General features: G+C 43.3%; 1 protein-coding gene across 1 annotated transcript in view; it reads right to left on the reverse strand.

Annotated features, from left to right (window-relative positions):
* LOC105189634 (neo-calmodulin) overlaps positions 1 to 9,644 on the reverse strand; it is a 43,536-nt gene extending 33,892 nt beyond the window's left edge. The window contains exon 1 of the mRNA XM_011151874.3: positions 9,454 to 9,644. Within this exon, the coding sequence (XP_011150176.1) occupies positions 9,454 to 9,492 (39 nt within the window). The 5' untranslated portion in view covers positions 9,493 to 9,644. The remainder of the gene's footprint in view (positions 1 to 9,453) is intronic.
* Between the last annotated feature and the right edge of the window lie 7,856 nt (positions 9,645 to 17,500).

Consider the following 17,500-nt stretch of genomic DNA (forward strand, 5'->3'; position numbering starts at 1 on the left):
AGACTTATCGCGCTCTTGACATTTCGTTCTGTACAGTCGCTTTGTCTCATTGCGAAGCCGCGCGATATTGCGACCACTCAAGTTATCAAGTTTTTCTCTCTTCACTTCTCGCTTTGTACAGCTTTATGTGCATTAACGGACTCTACGTGAAAAGCTCGCGAGGGGATGCTACTAAAATGTCTGTCTCGGTGAAACCAAATCTCCAACAACGACGTGCTTGTTCGAAGGAAAATTAATTGTCGACACGACGTACGAATAATGGCGATTGGTATATGTTATAATGAGAAATTATAATCGATAAGTTGTACAACTTTCTCTCTCTCTCTCTCTCTCTCTCTCTCTCTCTCTCTCTCTCTCTCTCTCTCTCTCTCTCTCTCTCTCTCTCTCTCTCTCTCTCTCTCTCTCTCTCCCTCTCTCCCTCTCTCCCTCTCTCCCTCTCTCCCTCTCTCCCTCTCTCCCTCTCTCCCTCTCTCCCTCTCTCCCTCTCTCCCTCTCTCCCTCTCTCCCTCTCTCCTCTCCCCTCTCCTCCCTCCCCTCCCTCCCTCTCTCCCTCTCTCCCTCTCTCCCTCTCTCCCTCTCTCCCTCCTCTCCCTCCCTCCCTCCCTCTCTCCCTCTCTCCCTCTCCTCCCTCCTCTCTCCCCTCCCTCCCTCCCTCCCTCCCCTCCCTCCCCCCTCTCCCTCTCCCTCTCCCTCTCCCTCTCCCTCTCCCTCTCCCTCTCCCTCTCCCTCTCCCTCTCCCTCTCCCTCTCCCTCTCCCTCTCCCTCTCCCTCTCCCTCTCCCTCTCCCTCTCTCCTCTCCCTCCTCTCCTCTCCTCTCTCTCTCCTCTCTCTCTCTCTCTCTCTCTCTCTCTCTCCCTCTCTCATATCATTCGTTCACGCAAATCGCACAGAGATGTTTCAGGGCCGAGGCCGCGATATACAACTTTTACAAAATGCAATTACCGATCCATAGTCTAACTAATCGATATATAATTAGTCCGACAAAATGCATAATATATATTCGTTTCGCGGAATGTATATATGTGTATGGAAGACGATGTGTAAGGAAGAAACTTCAGAGAATGACAAATGACCGCCTGATGCCATCTGATGGTGACCAACGAGGGAAAAAGGGATTACGCGCGAATATAAAATATCTGTAAAAGAAATGAGGTAAGGAGGCAAGAAAAGACAAGAGACAGGTGGGGTACAACACGTACATACATACAAGCAACAGACAGGTGGGCAAACAGACAGACGGACGAAAAGCAAGCATCACAGGGTGTAGCATCACATAGTGATCGCGGTATGACGCGGTATGGCTTGTGTCACGTGTGAGCAACGGCCGGTATATTCATAGCCGAATCTTACATTTATTACAAGGCTGTCTTATACGTGACGTTCGTCTTCAGATGCTGTATACAAATCATTTCATTAGCTACGAAGAGTATCTGGAGATAAATTCGACATGATCTTAAACATAAGACCCGTCTCTGTGAAAAACAAAATACCGACTCATGTATACGATAGTAACATAATACCGACATGAAATAAAAATTGGCAAGTGCGTCGGTAACTCCCGTTATTCCCGTATAATCTCTATTGTACCGACTGGCGCGATAACTGCGATCTTCTCCAGTAGAACCACAGTGCAGTGTCATATTCACCAAAATGTGTAAAGCTTTGAGAAATGGGCAAGGAAGAAAAGAAACCGCGCGACTTATCGACGGCGTGTAAAAATTTCTCGTCGTGCGATGCACGTATAACCTGCAAAGGAAAGGAGGGACACTAGAGAGAGGAAGAGAGAAGCAGTTCTTTTCTCAAAGTCATCGACAGCATCAATCATGACTGATATGATTTAAAGAGACGATTAATTTGTCTGCTTTCTTCAAAATGTCATCAATTGAGAATAATTTTCCAGTATAATTAGTCTGAGATTAGTCGTCGTTCTTAATGAAACGAATACTGAGGAGAGCAAAGTATGAAGAACAGATCCTTTGGAAATCAATATCGTTGATTTGTATACTTTGTATAAATACATAATAGACCATTTCATTACGGGAATTAGTAGAATTACTATTGTGATAACTGTATAGGGATTATTACCAAACACGTATTAAAATTACTTCATCTGCATCATCTGCACCAAAAAGTTTGTTCCACACGAAAAGGACATTAAATTGAGAGAAGTAATGAAAACATTAGGTAATTCGTGTCATCGTCTTGTCACTGTTAAATTAATTTCTTATATTCAATTAATATTAATTACTGACAACAATAAATTGATTTTCAGTGAAAAAGACAATAGAGCGAAAAAGTTCAACTGGAAAATCGAAAGCTAAACATTTCCAGTGACTCAATATATTCGACGAGAAGAGGAATAATATAAGAGAGAGATAGGCCTTTATACTATAACCGACACGATATATAATTTTGCGCTGCAAAGTTACTGAACAACACTGATCTAAAACTTGAAAGGTCGACCCCGGCTGACTTTACACTTTTTTTTTTCTATGGTACTCGCTTAGCGCGAATGAGGCGACTACACTACATATAGGCCGTTCTGCGTGCACCGGAGGCTTTTAATTATGCTGCTGCACATCCGCACTTAATATAGACGAATACACATTAGGCTGATGATGGCGATGTAATATGTTCAACATTGCCGACAAGGACGAGCCGCATGCCGCTCGGACACGCCTTTTCACACAGAAAAATTCATTTTGTTTACAAATTAGAAGTAAGTAAACGGAAGTAGGCAGAAAGCAGAGCGAGTAACGTTCTTCTGCTTGAAATTTACGAAAATGCTTTTTTGTAAATTTCTTGTTTCTAACACCAGATACTCTTTAATGTTTCGTTGGCTATTTAAAATAAGGAAATTTGAAGCAGAAAGATGAAGTTAATGAATTCGACTTGCGAGAAACTCGCTTGACGGGCACACAATGGAGCTCGCAATTGAAAAGTGCGTTCAACATTCCCGACATTCTGTCATTCGACCGTATACCTGTACCATATATCTGTGTATAATAGGGCGATAACGACAGCTAGCTCCAGTTTAAAATCTAATTTAACGGCATCTGAGCTACATATCGTAACAAATCGACTCAGGCTCAAGCTTTAACTTTAACTAAAGTAATGCATCTGCGCGACCAAGACGGCATCCGCGATGCGCCTATATAATGGAAACGGAAAATATGTGTTACATACCGCCGAATAAGCCACGAAACAAATTAACATTGGTGAAACGTACATCCCAGGCATATCCGATACGTAGCGTGCTAGCATTTTCAAATGCGTAGCTGCAGATAATTATTGAGAGATGTTGATGAGAATTGAAGAAAGTTGGCGAATATACTCGCTCTTCTCGCTGCTCGATACTCGTTGTTTTCGTTTGCTAGAAGATGATCAATCAAAATTCGCGACATGTATCTTCAACTTTAACGGAACTTCAAACGCGAACTGACGCCTCACCATATCACTCGCCACAATTTCCGCTAATTTTCCTTACTATTAATCTCTTATAAAAACAAAGGTGTGTTGTGAAATGGGAAATTCTAGAAGAAACTTTACCTCCCCCACCCCCCCCTTTCTGTTCATTTTGCTCTAAACAGCGCGCTCTACCTGCGTGCACGGCGTATGTCGTATTTTAATATATATCAAATATCACTCTGTGTGTGTGTGTAAAACGCAATTATATAATAATTTATAAATATCATAAATATATTACGGACTATTTCTTTATCTTGACCTATGCACACGGTGTTGAACACCTGAATATTATTTAGTCCCTGCTAGATAACGAGAGACGAGAGACGAGAGACAAAGGAGAGACGAATAGACGAGACCGGAATCGAGGCGGACCAGAATCGAGAAAGACCAAGTGTTGTTCTTGCAAGCGCGTTAGTGCCTACCGAAAGGCGAGAGCCTTTCGATAATCGATCGTGACGCTCGGCGATATCCAATTGCTAAGAGAGGACGGCGATAGGCGAGATAGACGGGAAGTAGAAAGTGCGACGAAAGCGCGTGCCGCCTTTTATTTCACGCCGTTACGTCAGCTCATTAATGAGTTAATGTCGTTTAAAGTCGACAATATCGATATTCGCATCGGCTTCGGCATTCGTTGTACTCACTCCACGAGTACTGGCGCCGCGCGCCGCGCGCCGGCGCGAACATTGCAACCTGGCACTTGCTTTCACGCCAGCACCCTAGGTTTCGCTTTCGTGTTGTACGCGCGCGAGCGCCCACACCCATGCTGTGAATGACCGATATACAAGTGGGAGGAGGGCAGGGGGGGGGGCGAGGGGGAGGAGCGGGACCGCGTGGCCCCAGGGCTTGGGGCCGCAAAGTGGAAGATCTAAGGCCGCGCTCGTCGCCGCCATCACCATCATCGCGTACATAACTCAAAGAAGTGTGAAAAGTCCTGGAAAAGTATGTGCGGACATTGTTTACCGCCGCAACTTTGCGCAACGGTAGCACCGGACCGAGATCGAGAAGAGAGAACGAGGATCGATGATGCAAACGCATCATCCCTCCGACGAGCTCCGTTTCTACATGTCGTGACGACCTCAGGTAATAATAACCCATAAAGCAGAAACGTACAGAAACGTTCAAAATATACACATCACACACTTAAGGACATTCTAAGAATATCGCAATATCTTCCATGATGCGCGTATCCGGTGATCCGTGATGTATTTTAAATATTTCTGCTATGTGGGAACCGTCGGAAAGAGGAAATTTGGGGCGCTTTCGATGAAAACGCGAGATTGTTCTTCCGCTAACGACGGATCAAATTAAATGACAAATGCGAGAACACACGTTGAATTCCATGTTCGCGGTAGAATGGAAATTAATTTGCGTTTCAAAGACCAATGATAGAAGAAACTCGGCTCGGATTTACAATGCAAAAGTCACTTTGTTGTTTTGTGTGTAACGAATATAAATATAAATCTCGAGACGAATTTGAAGACGAAGGAAAAGAGAAAGGACAAGAGAAAGGAGAAAAAACGTGTAAATCGCTACTCGATATTCACCGTTGTTTGCAAGTTATCGATCGAAAAATATCCCCAGGCCCAGGACACACACGCGTGACTTTAGTCCCTTTGGTCCCTATCTTGAGCTTGGCTTATGCCATTGTACTACGTTTGTTGATTCGCCAATCCTCTGGAATAAATCGTCGTGACTTGTCGAACGACGCTGGAGTCTCTTTTGCTCTATGCGATGAGCACCTGCGCACGAACTGTATCTATCATTCACATATCCGAGTATCGTCGGATAAAATGATTACGCGCACTTTTGCACATCTTCTCAGGTATCCCTTGCCAGATCATTCATCGGTGATTTTTCAAAGAGAGCTGAATATCGCGGGTGAGAATATTTCTTTTTAGCTAGGATACATATAGCTTGACCTAATCTCTGGCACTAAATGCACACAATTTGCTACAATCGATATTCGTCCCTGCGTTTGCGCGATCGTTAGGTCGATTTGACACAGTGTGCAGTGTAATACAGTGTGGCGATCGCTACGAAGAGAAATAAGAATCGAACGTTACGAAAAACAGCCGTACGTTAGCGCGCTAGAGACAGGCGCAAAAGTAATACGCCTGTACAAGTAAATAAGTGCTAGGGAAGAGTACAGAAGACAACAGAACATACTACGGATACGTCGGTCGACTCAGATGAACTCAGTTCACAACAAGATGAGTCGCAGATATATATCGCGCTCGTCGTAGGCCTAGCAACAGGTGGGCCGTTGTCCTTTAGGCAGGTCCGGCGCGCTTTATGCGCGCTCTCTGCTCGAGTCTACAGCTCGTTGAGTAGGAAAACACTCGAAGCTGCTGCGCGATTGTCAGCATGCACGATCAAGGCGATCAATTCCCCCCATGTACGCCATGCGACGCACGAGGCGCATTGGTGCGTGCCTTTAGCTCCTGGCTCAACCATCCTACCTGACATATTCATTTGCAACAAACGCCGCAAAGCACGCGCCGATATAATCAACTGTTCTTTTAATTCTTTTAATCGAATGCAAAAGTTTAATCAATCTGTTGCATAAACTCCAGTGAATTTGAAATTTATCGATTAGCTCGTCCATGTCATTTCTCGTGTTTGTAGATCACGATCAGCGGATTATACAGTGTTACCCTAATAATAATATCGTAAATAGCATATAATCACATTATTATATGAGAAAAGGAGAAAAAGGAAAAAGGAAAAAAAGAAGAAGGAGAGAGAGAGAAACAGACAGACAGACAGACGACAGAGAGAGAAAAGAGTGTCGGCGCGTGTATGCGACGAGAGGGGGCATCGATATTCAATAATATTATTATCGGACAAAATGTCGCGCGCGTTCGAAGCAATCGGATACATCGAGTATGTACTGTGTAACGCACTGAACCTATGTGTTTCGCACGACACAAAGTTTCAAATGTACAATCGACATTGAAATCTATGACTACGTTTACACAGCTTCTAACTTCGACTTAGTAATTACCGTAGTTAGTGCAGTCTCGAATCCGATTAGAGTATATTTTTAGATCTAAAAGAATATACCAATCGAATCAAAGAATTCACTAACTACGGTTGTTACTAATCCGGATTAACCTTGCCGTGTAAACATAGTTTATAATACACTCTATGATGAATATACAAATGAAAGATGCGTATGTTTAATAGAATAACGTATCCTTGGATATGAAAGTACTTTTATAGTAACGATTTAACTCAAGCGCGATTTAAATCAAACACGATCACCGTTGTCCCGGTTGTCAATGCCATTACGATGAAAGGGAAGTCGCATTATCGGTTTCGAGCAACTGAGATCAGTTTAGCGTCACCGAGACACTATATATATATATATATATATATATATATATATATATATATATATATATATATGTATATATATGTATGTATGTATGTATGTATATTTGGTCGAACCACGAAACATACCAACAATTATTGTCCATTGTTGATATTAACACTGCGCGGCAGTGCGACAAGATCGTGTTCTAACAAAACATTTCACCGAATGCAAGTCTCTATCTAACTATCGAAACTTGGTTGAACGAGTGCCAACCTTGCCGCTTGATGAATGTGACATTCGCCCTTTTGTTGAACCTTTTCCATTTAAAGGTTGCCAAGGTTTTATAGCGTAACACATGTTATAAATACACGCATACTGTGTCGTAACAATTACTTTTTGAAATTACGTTTTACTTTACGTTCAAGAACAATATAAAGTAGTAAAGGCTACGCGCGCGCGTGCGCATGTACATTATATATCTTATGTTACGCCGTCCCGAGTGAAGAAAATTTGTTGGATTATACGTTTTTGAGAATGTGAGCTCTTCTGACGGAACTTGAGTGGAGACTTCAAACCTACAATGTGTAATCTTCTCTTAACGCTCTCTCTCTCTCTCTCTCTCTCTCTCTCTCTCCCCCCCCCCTCTCTCTCTCTCTCTCTCTTTCCCCCTCTCTCTCTCTCTCTCTCTCTCTCTCTCTCTCCTACGTCATTTATCTCTCTCTCTTCCTCTCGCTCTCTCTCTCTCTCTCTACGTCATTTATCTACGTCATCTATCTACAACCTATCCTTATAATACATGTTGCGTTTCCTTCTTCGTACGTATATTATAAATTAATAAAATTTAAGAAATATGTCCGCTATAAAATATACCTATGTCTATATATGACCAAATATACAAGAGCCACGCCTTGTCGATTGTATCGCGTAATTTGCGTGTTTGACGTTCATTGATAAATGAATAATTACTTTACAATTATAAACATTTTCAATAAGATACGAATGAAGAACGTATGAAGACAAAAATGGTCGAAAAAACTGCCGATATAAATTGACAGGACATCTTGTGCCTTGTGCACCCTATATAGTGATTGTGAGTTTAGCAGGTGGAACGGGTGGCGTATTTGTGTGTGTGTGTGTGTGTGTGCATGTCTCTCGTCGAGAGGGTGTTAAGATCGTTAAAGACGACGCGAAGGTCACGTTCTAGATTGCCACGTACACAAGAATCCCATCGCACAGCCCTATGGGTGTCCGGGAAACGGGAGATGAATATATCGGAAGAGGTTTCTCTCTCTCCATCACTGTGCGGTGTGTCCTCCCGTCATTTCACTCGTTTTTCCTCCTTTCGAAGAAACTCGAGTTTAAAACTCGAGTCTAAAAACCGCTCTAACTAAAGCCGAAGATAAAAGTAAGAATATTGCGCCTCTGCTATATCGTCGTTCAATGTGAAAGCGCGAACGATGAGCGCGAATCGACGCGGACGCGAGTAAAAATTTGCCATTGAATTTGTCTCGTTCAAAAGTCGAAAGAAAAATTCGAAAGCGACCGGATGGGAACGGCGGAACAAGTTGACGGATTCTATGGAACAGCTGATCCCCGTCGCTCACAATTTTACCATTGTTGGCTGAGCTCAGAACAGATGTGATAACCTTCCTTTCGGAACAACAACACGAAAGAGAGATGAGCTTGCCGAGTGTCGATCCTTTGAGGAAGTCTGGCGCGTTTGTTCGTCCGTCGACACACCCGAGGACCCTCGACACGATCGTCGATTCCGAGGGCGAGCGCAAAGGTGCTCAAATGCCCGTCCGAACCTCCTCGGACAGGAGAGAGAGAGAGAGAGAGAGAGAGAGAGAGAGAGAGAGAGAGAGAGAATATCTCACGGTTCACCGTCATCCCTCGGTACCTTCGCAATTGCCGTTATTTTTGCGACATTTTTAAAATTATATATTCTACTGTCCATCTCTCTACCACTGTGCTATCTTCGATCGTCATCTCAGCGCAGTATTCACGATAGATATGCTTCCATCACGTGTATGTGAGGAAGGAAGTTCATAAATATTAATGTTAACCGAGCGATACGTCGGCGCGCAGATCGATCTTGGCCTGCGCTCGTTCAATCAAGCCGTTGATTAAAACGAAACGAAGCGTTTGGAAATGGGTGAGACTGAGCTGAAGTTTTAAATCGTTTCAAGTGGATAGATTGAGAAAATAGTAGTGGCAGAACGAGAAATGTGTGCGACAAAGTGTCGACTTGTAATATCTAGTTGTGATTTAACACGCTACACAGACACGAACGAATGTACTTTTACTCTTGTTGGTTGCGAAATATCTGAGTATGCAATAGTGTTTGTCCAACGAGAGCGAAAGAGATGTTCCAACGATGTCCAACATTTAAAATGTATATCTTTCAACGAGACACGATCAGACAGACCATGATGACGACATTGGTGGTGATGGTGAAGAAGGCGATGGCCGCCGGAGATGGTGGTGACGGGGCACCCCGTCAACAAAGCGGGTGGTGGTGGTGGTGGTGGTGGTGGTGGTGGTGGTGGTGGTGATGGTGACAGCGATGACGACAATGACAATGACAAGGGCGACGGTAATGATCAGCCAACCAACGGTTATCCTTCGCCGGTTGAAGAATACGAATATATGAGCAAATTTGTACTCACCCGGCGCATCACCCGAAGGGAGAATGAAGACGTCTTCATTTTGGTGGTAATCCTGGCAGCTTGCTACGAAAAGTGTTGGAATCTGGACGGAGCGGATTGCTTTCCTCAGCCAGCGTTGTCGTCGTCGTCGTCGTCGTCGTCGTCGTCACCGCCGCCGCTGCCGCTGCCGTCGTCGTCGTCGTCGTCGTCGTCGTCGTCGTCGTCGTCGCCGTCGCCGTCGCCGTCGTCGTCGCCGTCGCCGTCGCCGTCGCCGTCGTCGTCTTTGTCGTTGTCTTTGTTGACGTCTTTATCGTCGGTGTTGTCGTTGTCGTTGTCGTTGTCGCCAACGCCAACGCCAACGCCAACGCCACTGCCTTTGGACGGAGCTGATACAGCCGTGTTGTCTCTCGTTCCGTTTCCGCCGTTTATCGGCGTTGGACTCGTTGTCGATGACCTCGCGGTCCGTCTATTCAACAGCGAGTTGACCACCAGCGGATTCTCGATTATCACGACCGCGGGACGGACGAATTACGGAATGCACGACGCGAAAAGGGTTGCGTTATCACAGGGGTGGCTGGAAGCTACAACTACAGGTGGTCGCGCGTTGTTGACTAAATCTTCGCGCCGATCGTATCTGGAGTCTCTCTCTCTCTCTCTCTCTCTCTCTCTCTCTCTCTCTTTTCCTCTACCCCTCCTCCATCTGTCCCTCGGACGACTCCCACCCGCACACCCACGCACGCTCTCACACGTGCGAACACGAGCGAGCGCACGCGCGCTTCCACACGATCTTCTCGCGAGGTTTTCTCTCGCCTCGCGCTTTCCTCCCTCACTTATCCGTCGGCGAGATTCTTGACGCAAATGATGAATAAATTGAAAATGGCAAAAAAAGTGAGTTGGAAGGCCGATTGTGAAATCGTAGCGTAATAAACGGCGATAATACGACGACAAAAATATATTGTGGAAACGTGTACATCTCTCGTACATCGACGGATCATCGAGGTCCAATCGAGATCGACCAATCACTCTCGATTCCTCTTATCGACGTTCGAGTCTCGCTGCTAGTCCGAGCTAGATTCGTTTGGGAAAGGGCGGATGAAACGAGGTATATATATATATATATATATATATATATATACGGTATGGTGACTATAGAGCAAGGGAAACACCCGAGTCGCTATGCTGCGCTCGCGCATATTCGTTGCGACGCCATCTTTACCGCGTCGAGGGGTGCATCCCTCGCCCAAGGCCGTAAAACTTGACGGGTAGAGAGGGAGAGAGAGGGAGAGAGAGGGAGAAAGAGGGAGAGGGAGAGGGAGAGAGGGAGAGAGAGAGAGAGAGAGAGAGAGAGAGAGAGAGAGAGAGAGAGCGAGAAAGAGAGAGAGAGCGAGAGAGAGAGAGAGAGAGAGAGAGAGAGAGAGAGAGAGAGAGAGAGAGAGAGAGAGAGAGAGAGAGAGAGAGAGAGAGAGAGAGAGACAGACAGACAGAAGACACGTGCGTCGATATTTCGTTCGTCGCTCGATAGATAGAGACATCATAGTCTACATGTGAATATGGTTGCAAACGATTTATACCACTCAACAGCCCGTTTTCTACGTTAACACTCTTCATATGTACCGCCTTTAATAACAAATAGAATGTAACAACTGCTACGTCTCGACCTATTCTCGTATGAATACACAAACACAAATCCACTGACCTACCGTACCTTCCGTACCTACCTACCATACCGTGGACTGCTTCGTCGCGAGCACAATTTTATACATGACTATATAATATATTTACTTTTGCGTGCGCACGCGTTCAATTTGTTATTCTACGCGAGAAGTAACGAAATAAGATGAATTCTTCTCGAAATGGGAGATAAGAATCATTGATGAGACTCGCGTGAAAACTCGTAGATCTACAACGATCGAGAATTTTATAAGATAGCAGAGAATCTCATGCGTACAGACGATTAGTAATTATCGACAACAAATTGCAAAGCGCGACGAAGAAATTGTTGGGTGAACGGAAAACAGAATCAGAGGTTTCATCGGTTAATAAACTGCAAGTTTATTCGCAATGTTATGTTACACGGATGGTATAACGGCAATAACGGAACAATATGTGTACGTATGTGCACGTGTCATGCGCAATGTTGCGTATGTTCGCACCCTCCTATTACGTGTGTTGTATCTGTCTGCGTACGTCTATTTATATGTAGTTTTTATATCTCTAATATCCGTTTCCTCTCTCTCTCTCTCTCTCTCTCTCTCTCTCTCTCTCTCTCTCTCTCTCTCTCTCTCTCTCTCTCTCTCTCTTTCTGTCAAATATAATATAATGTAATGTAATGTGTACGTGTGTGTGTGTGTGTGTGTATGTTTAATGTAATGTAACGTAATATAATGCAATGTGCAATGTAGTAATAATAGTAGTAATAAACATAATCATAATTATATTACGGCGAGAGTCTGCACGTTTATATGCGTTCACATGCGTTGTCCATCGCTGCTCACTCTTCCTCCAAGTCCATCGCATACGAACGATACATGTGCCGCGCTTGTAACCGCATCAACGTCTACGTCCGAGACGAATGACAAAATAAAGGACAAATAAGTACAACAATAACTATTGCAACTTAGATGACATTAGTGTCTTATTGCCGAGCCTCAGACGCGCCAAGTTGTTTCATTCGGATAAACTCGAATAAATGGGATGATCTTCGTACGACAGACTTGACATATTTCGGAGAGCCTGGCCAACTGTACGTAGATTTCTTTTGGCAGTGTCGGGTTTCGCTTCGGCTCCACACCGGAAGCTTCGCATTTGTGCGTAGAACCAATCCGGATCAGGTCCGGTCGTGGTTTCGCGTGGAGACATAAAGTATATAATTAGGCTCTTTATCGGATAGGCATCGCTCGTGTTAGATATATCGTAGATACAGAGGCATACAAATCCATCTTGTATCAATCAGCAAACTTGCTAGACACGAGTAACGCTCTGTATGTACAATGTAGTGATTATGGAAGTCGTTATTCAGATTGATTATATGTCGATCATGACGACGATTCTCTTCGACTCGGAAATACGTGACGGAAGAACGATCAACGAAGGAAGAAGAAAAGATGCATGTCATTATTGCGGTATATATATATATATACATATATACATACATATATATATATACACATACACATATACATACATACGTACATACATACACACAGATGTATATCGATCACTGCATGACTGGTCGATCGAGTCGAAAAAAAAAATGTAAGAGATACAAAAATGTATATGCAAACCATGTATATCTTCATCACGAACGGTCGACAAATATCACTGTTTGTTAATCTGACTATGAATCATGAATGCAATTGCGATTCTTGTATCTCTTGAACATTTCGATTCGATCCGATCAAATCAATTACACTTTAGGGTTTGACCTATACCATAGAGACACACACACACACACACACACACACACACACATACACACACGCACGCACGCACGCACGCACGCACGCACGCACGCACGCACGCACGCACGCACGCACGCACACAACGCACACGCACGCACGCACGCACGCACGCACGCACGCACGCACGCACACAAACACACACGCACGCACGCACGCACGCACGCACGCACGCACGCACGCACGCACGCACGCACGCAACACACACACACACGCGGACGCACGCACGCACGCGCAGAATACTAAATTATTTAAAAATGTGAGTCATTCGTAAGGAAAGCGATCATTGCTCGATACAAATGTTCATCTAGCCTTGAAAATAATTTCCAGATCAAAGTATAATTTCGTAAAATTCAGTTCTTGATACTGTAAACGCGCGTAAATAATCTCACTGTTTCATTTTGGGACGATGAAAACGTGGCAGATAGTGCAAGATTTCATTCTTTACGCACAGTATCGGCAACGAAATCGATCACTGTGAAAAAAATTGGATTGGCTGAATCAACAACTGTTTGCGAATGCGTCAGAAAAGTGTTCCTTCTTCGAGCGAAAAAATAATTTAATAATTTAGTCACACAATCTGCAAAAGAGAAGAAATCTCATTTTTCTCTTTTACGAAACAAACGTCCTGTTTCTTTCAACAATGATCAATTCGGTGCAATTTAGGAAATTAAATATTGGCTTCCACCTCTGCTGACCCGAAGAGCATCGTTTTCCGTCGATAACTGAAATCGCGATAAAACATTCGTAACAAGGAGAATTTCTATCATTGACTCCTATTCTCGGAAGTCATCGAGAAGGTGATACTTTATTTGCGACTGACTTGGTCGAAAGCCACTCCGAATACACTTATCGCAACAACTATACACAATATCTATGTACAGGTTCTATGAATTTACACAAGTGCAAGGTACCACCACGCTACGCCTCTCTCTCTCTCTCTCTCTCTCTCTCTCTCTCTCTCTCTCTCTCTCTCTCTCTCTCTCTCTCTCTCTCTCTCTCTCTCTCTCTCACTCTCACTCTCACTCTCACTCTCACTCTCTCTCTCTTCTTTTCTCTAAATCATAATTGCGACAAACGGACAGATGGACAAGAGACGAGACACATATCGTAGCGAAAAGTGATTGTAAAACTTGAAGAGGTCTGAGGCCACGGCAACTGAGGTATCTGTGGACAAACGCATTTTCACTGTCGTTGATTTATTCTTCGTGTATGCATAATTATACGTTTGACGAATTTGCGCCGTTGTATGCAACGGAGCCTCGTCTCTCTCTCTCTCTCTCTCTCTCTCTCTCTCTCTCTCTCTCTCTCTCTCTCTCTCTCTCTCTCTCTCTCCCTCTCTCTTTCTCCCCTCTCCCTCCCCTCCCCTACCTCTCTTCCCCTTTCTCTTCCTCCATCATTTAACGACTTAACAATTTGTCGTCGTTTTTATCTTCGTTTTGATATCCCTTAACTACCGGTAATCATTCTCGTCCATTAAATCGAAGACACGCATTTTTTTTTCTTTATGTATTTGTATTCGTTTTGTACTTGTACTGTTCAGCAAGGCAGCGTGTTGCACTTTGTTTACATTATAATTATAATCGTCGGGCCGTGATTGTCCACCGAAGAGTCCACAACGTCGCGAAATTGTGCGAGAATTTTTGTCGAGAAGCATGATCCGTTGTGTAAAAATTTAAAATACAAACTTGCGTCGACGCACATGAGTGATTTCCTCTCGCCGACAGGCAAGTGGTACAGTCATCAACTTTATAGCGAGTCTCAATCGTCACTTTGCTAACAAGATAGTATGTAAAAATCGTAGGCGTAGTCGAGCCTCGATATAACGTGTTTCACTGAAAAGGTGGCACTATTCTCGCACTCTCGTAGATATAGTGAAAATACGGACATGAAAATTTGCGCAAGTTTTTGCGAGAGGCATTATAAAAATGACACACACGCACGCACGTATACACAAGATACAACAACAGTCTGTCGTGCCCGTGGTTTCAGGAGGTAAAGAAGAACAAAGGACAAAGAAGAAGAGAAAGGAAGAAAAACGAAGAACCGACATGTTGAATGACGATTGAAACGATGAGAAATGGCATCGAATGACGTTGAAAGAATCGCGATTTCAAAACTTGGCTCGCTGCTTGGTTCTTTCGTGCCAACTCGGTACGTTAGATCGAGGTTCGAATCGATAGAGAAGAAAAGATGCGCGTACGCGAGAATGTAAGAAGAAGCAGGGATCACGCAAAAGCAATCTCTTTTGCAATGAACCTGCATTTCTTCGTTGGTGCTCTTCAACTTTCTCTCCGGGCACAGATGCGAGTATCTTTCTAAAATCCTTTTAGATCCTTTTGCGTTCTACGACCCGCTCTCAACATCTCGACAGCTTATTATGATCCCTTGTGAGAAACGATGACGTCTTTAAATTAAAATTAATCTTATGATGTAGATAAGAAGGGACCGATATTTTGTCGCGTGCGAATGTTCCTCCCCTTTCACTCTTTCTTCTTTCCCTTCGCGACTCGCAAGTCGTAATAGTGTTGTACGTATTACGACACTACGCATTATTTTATTATTTTCTACCTCAGATTTGCGGACAAAAAGCATGCGTCAAATATACAATGAATCTCCGAATAAATATTACTCTTTGTATTGACAATTTAATCGCATTACGATCGTAGGAGAGAATAGCGGTGTTAAATGTAATGATTTCAGTGGTAAGTGACGATAATGGTAATGCAGTTGATCGTAATAACAACAATAATTATAATAACTATGATAATTATAATAAGCGACGGCGACGACAACGACGGCGATGATGGCAATGACAATGAATTAATAAATCGTGATAGCGCTAATAATAATAATAATAATAATAATAATAATAATAATAATAATAAAAGTATTCAGTATTCAGTATATGCCCCCCCCCCCAACACATTTAAACAATCAGTTTTGTAAAACGTTGCAATAGAATACGAAATGAAAATAAGAATTTGAAAAGATAGATAGATATTCTCTAACAAAGATATCTATACAATATTTATGCTCATGTAGTGTAACATAACGTACCATCGACCACAGTCCTCAATATCGTACACATTATTATGAACAAAGTCTGATTAAACTACTAAATCTTATGACAAACGTATCGATGTAACAAAAGACGGTTACTGATATGATATTGAAAGGAATAGCAATGCGTAGCAGTAGCAGTAACAATAATAACAGCAGCAGCGGTAATCGTACCAGTAGCAGTAGCAGTAGTTACAGTAATTAGTAATAGAAATCATCACGAACCAACGGCGCGACTACTACTACTACTAATATAGTAGCGGACTTTATAATTGATAACGTGATAATAATAATAATAATAATAATAATAATAATAATAATAATAATAATAATAATAATAATAATAATAATAATAATAGCAAAACATATCGATATGATTAAAATGAACAGAAAGATGAAGATATTTTTACCAATTGTGTGAGTGATATTGGTGAAGATTATGGTGGGGCGATAACGATGAGAGAGATAAGGTGACTCTGACACAATGAAATGATTATACAATTATACGTAAAGCCTAATATAAAACTTTCCGACGATATTAAAATACACAGGTATCTCCTTTTTTTATGGGCAGACTGGCGGAAGATATGCAGATTTAATATTAATGTACAGTGATATCTATGATGATGATGATGATGATGATGATGATAATGATGGTAGTGGTGGTGGTGGTGGTGGTGGTGGTGGTGGGTGGTGGTGGTGGTGTGGTGGTGGTGGTGGTGGTGGTGGTGGTGGTGGTGGTGGTGGTGGTGGTGGTGGTGGTGGTGGTGGTGGTGGTGGTGGTGGTGGGGTGGGGTGGCGGTGGCGGTGGCGGTGGCGGTGGCGGTGGCGGTACAATAATAATAATAATAATAACAATAATAATGATGATGATGATGATGATGATAATGATGAGGATAATGATGATGAAGGAAGGAACGTAACCGCCGCGGATGCAAAGTCCCTCCACACACAAACTGATGGAACCTTCCCTGAGGAAAGTCATCGAGCGTCAACAACGCTCAAACTTTCCACTCTTTTTCCCTTATCTTGTGGCGGCAGAGCAAGCTCACGGCGCGATGACGGACCTTCTTCTTCTCAACGTAATATACATACATAATTACGGTACGTTTAAGAAAATAGCGCATACCTCATTCGTTTACGCTCGTACGATTCGTGTTTCGGCAACGGTTGCGGTTTCGGCTTACGGACGCTCGACGTGTCTCTCTTCTTAATCTGATATATACACACAGATATATTGCGTATACATATACGTGTACGTACACACATACATATACATACACATGTATACACTTTAGTTACACATTGGAGATATATTCCCACAGAATTATCTCTCGGGGACGTATGTATGTACATCATGTATGGACACACGTCGAATTGCGCGGCGTCGTTTCGCCCTTTCGAACGACGAACGACGAAGGCGACGTGCGACGTGCGCGACGTCTCGCTAGATCTCGTTAGATCTCGTTAAATCCCGTTGGCCCGAATTAATAATTGGGTCGCGTGTTAAATTGTGATTGTAGACGTTGATACGTTGCACTCGCCAG

This window comes from Harpegnathos saltator, unplaced genomic scaffold (assembly GCF_003227715.2).
Source record: "Harpegnathos saltator strain DR-91 unplaced genomic scaffold, Hsal_v8.6 scaffold7, whole genome shotgun sequence".
Classification (NCBI taxonomy): Eukaryota; Metazoa; Arthropoda; class Insecta; order Hymenoptera; family Formicidae; genus Harpegnathos; species Harpegnathos saltator.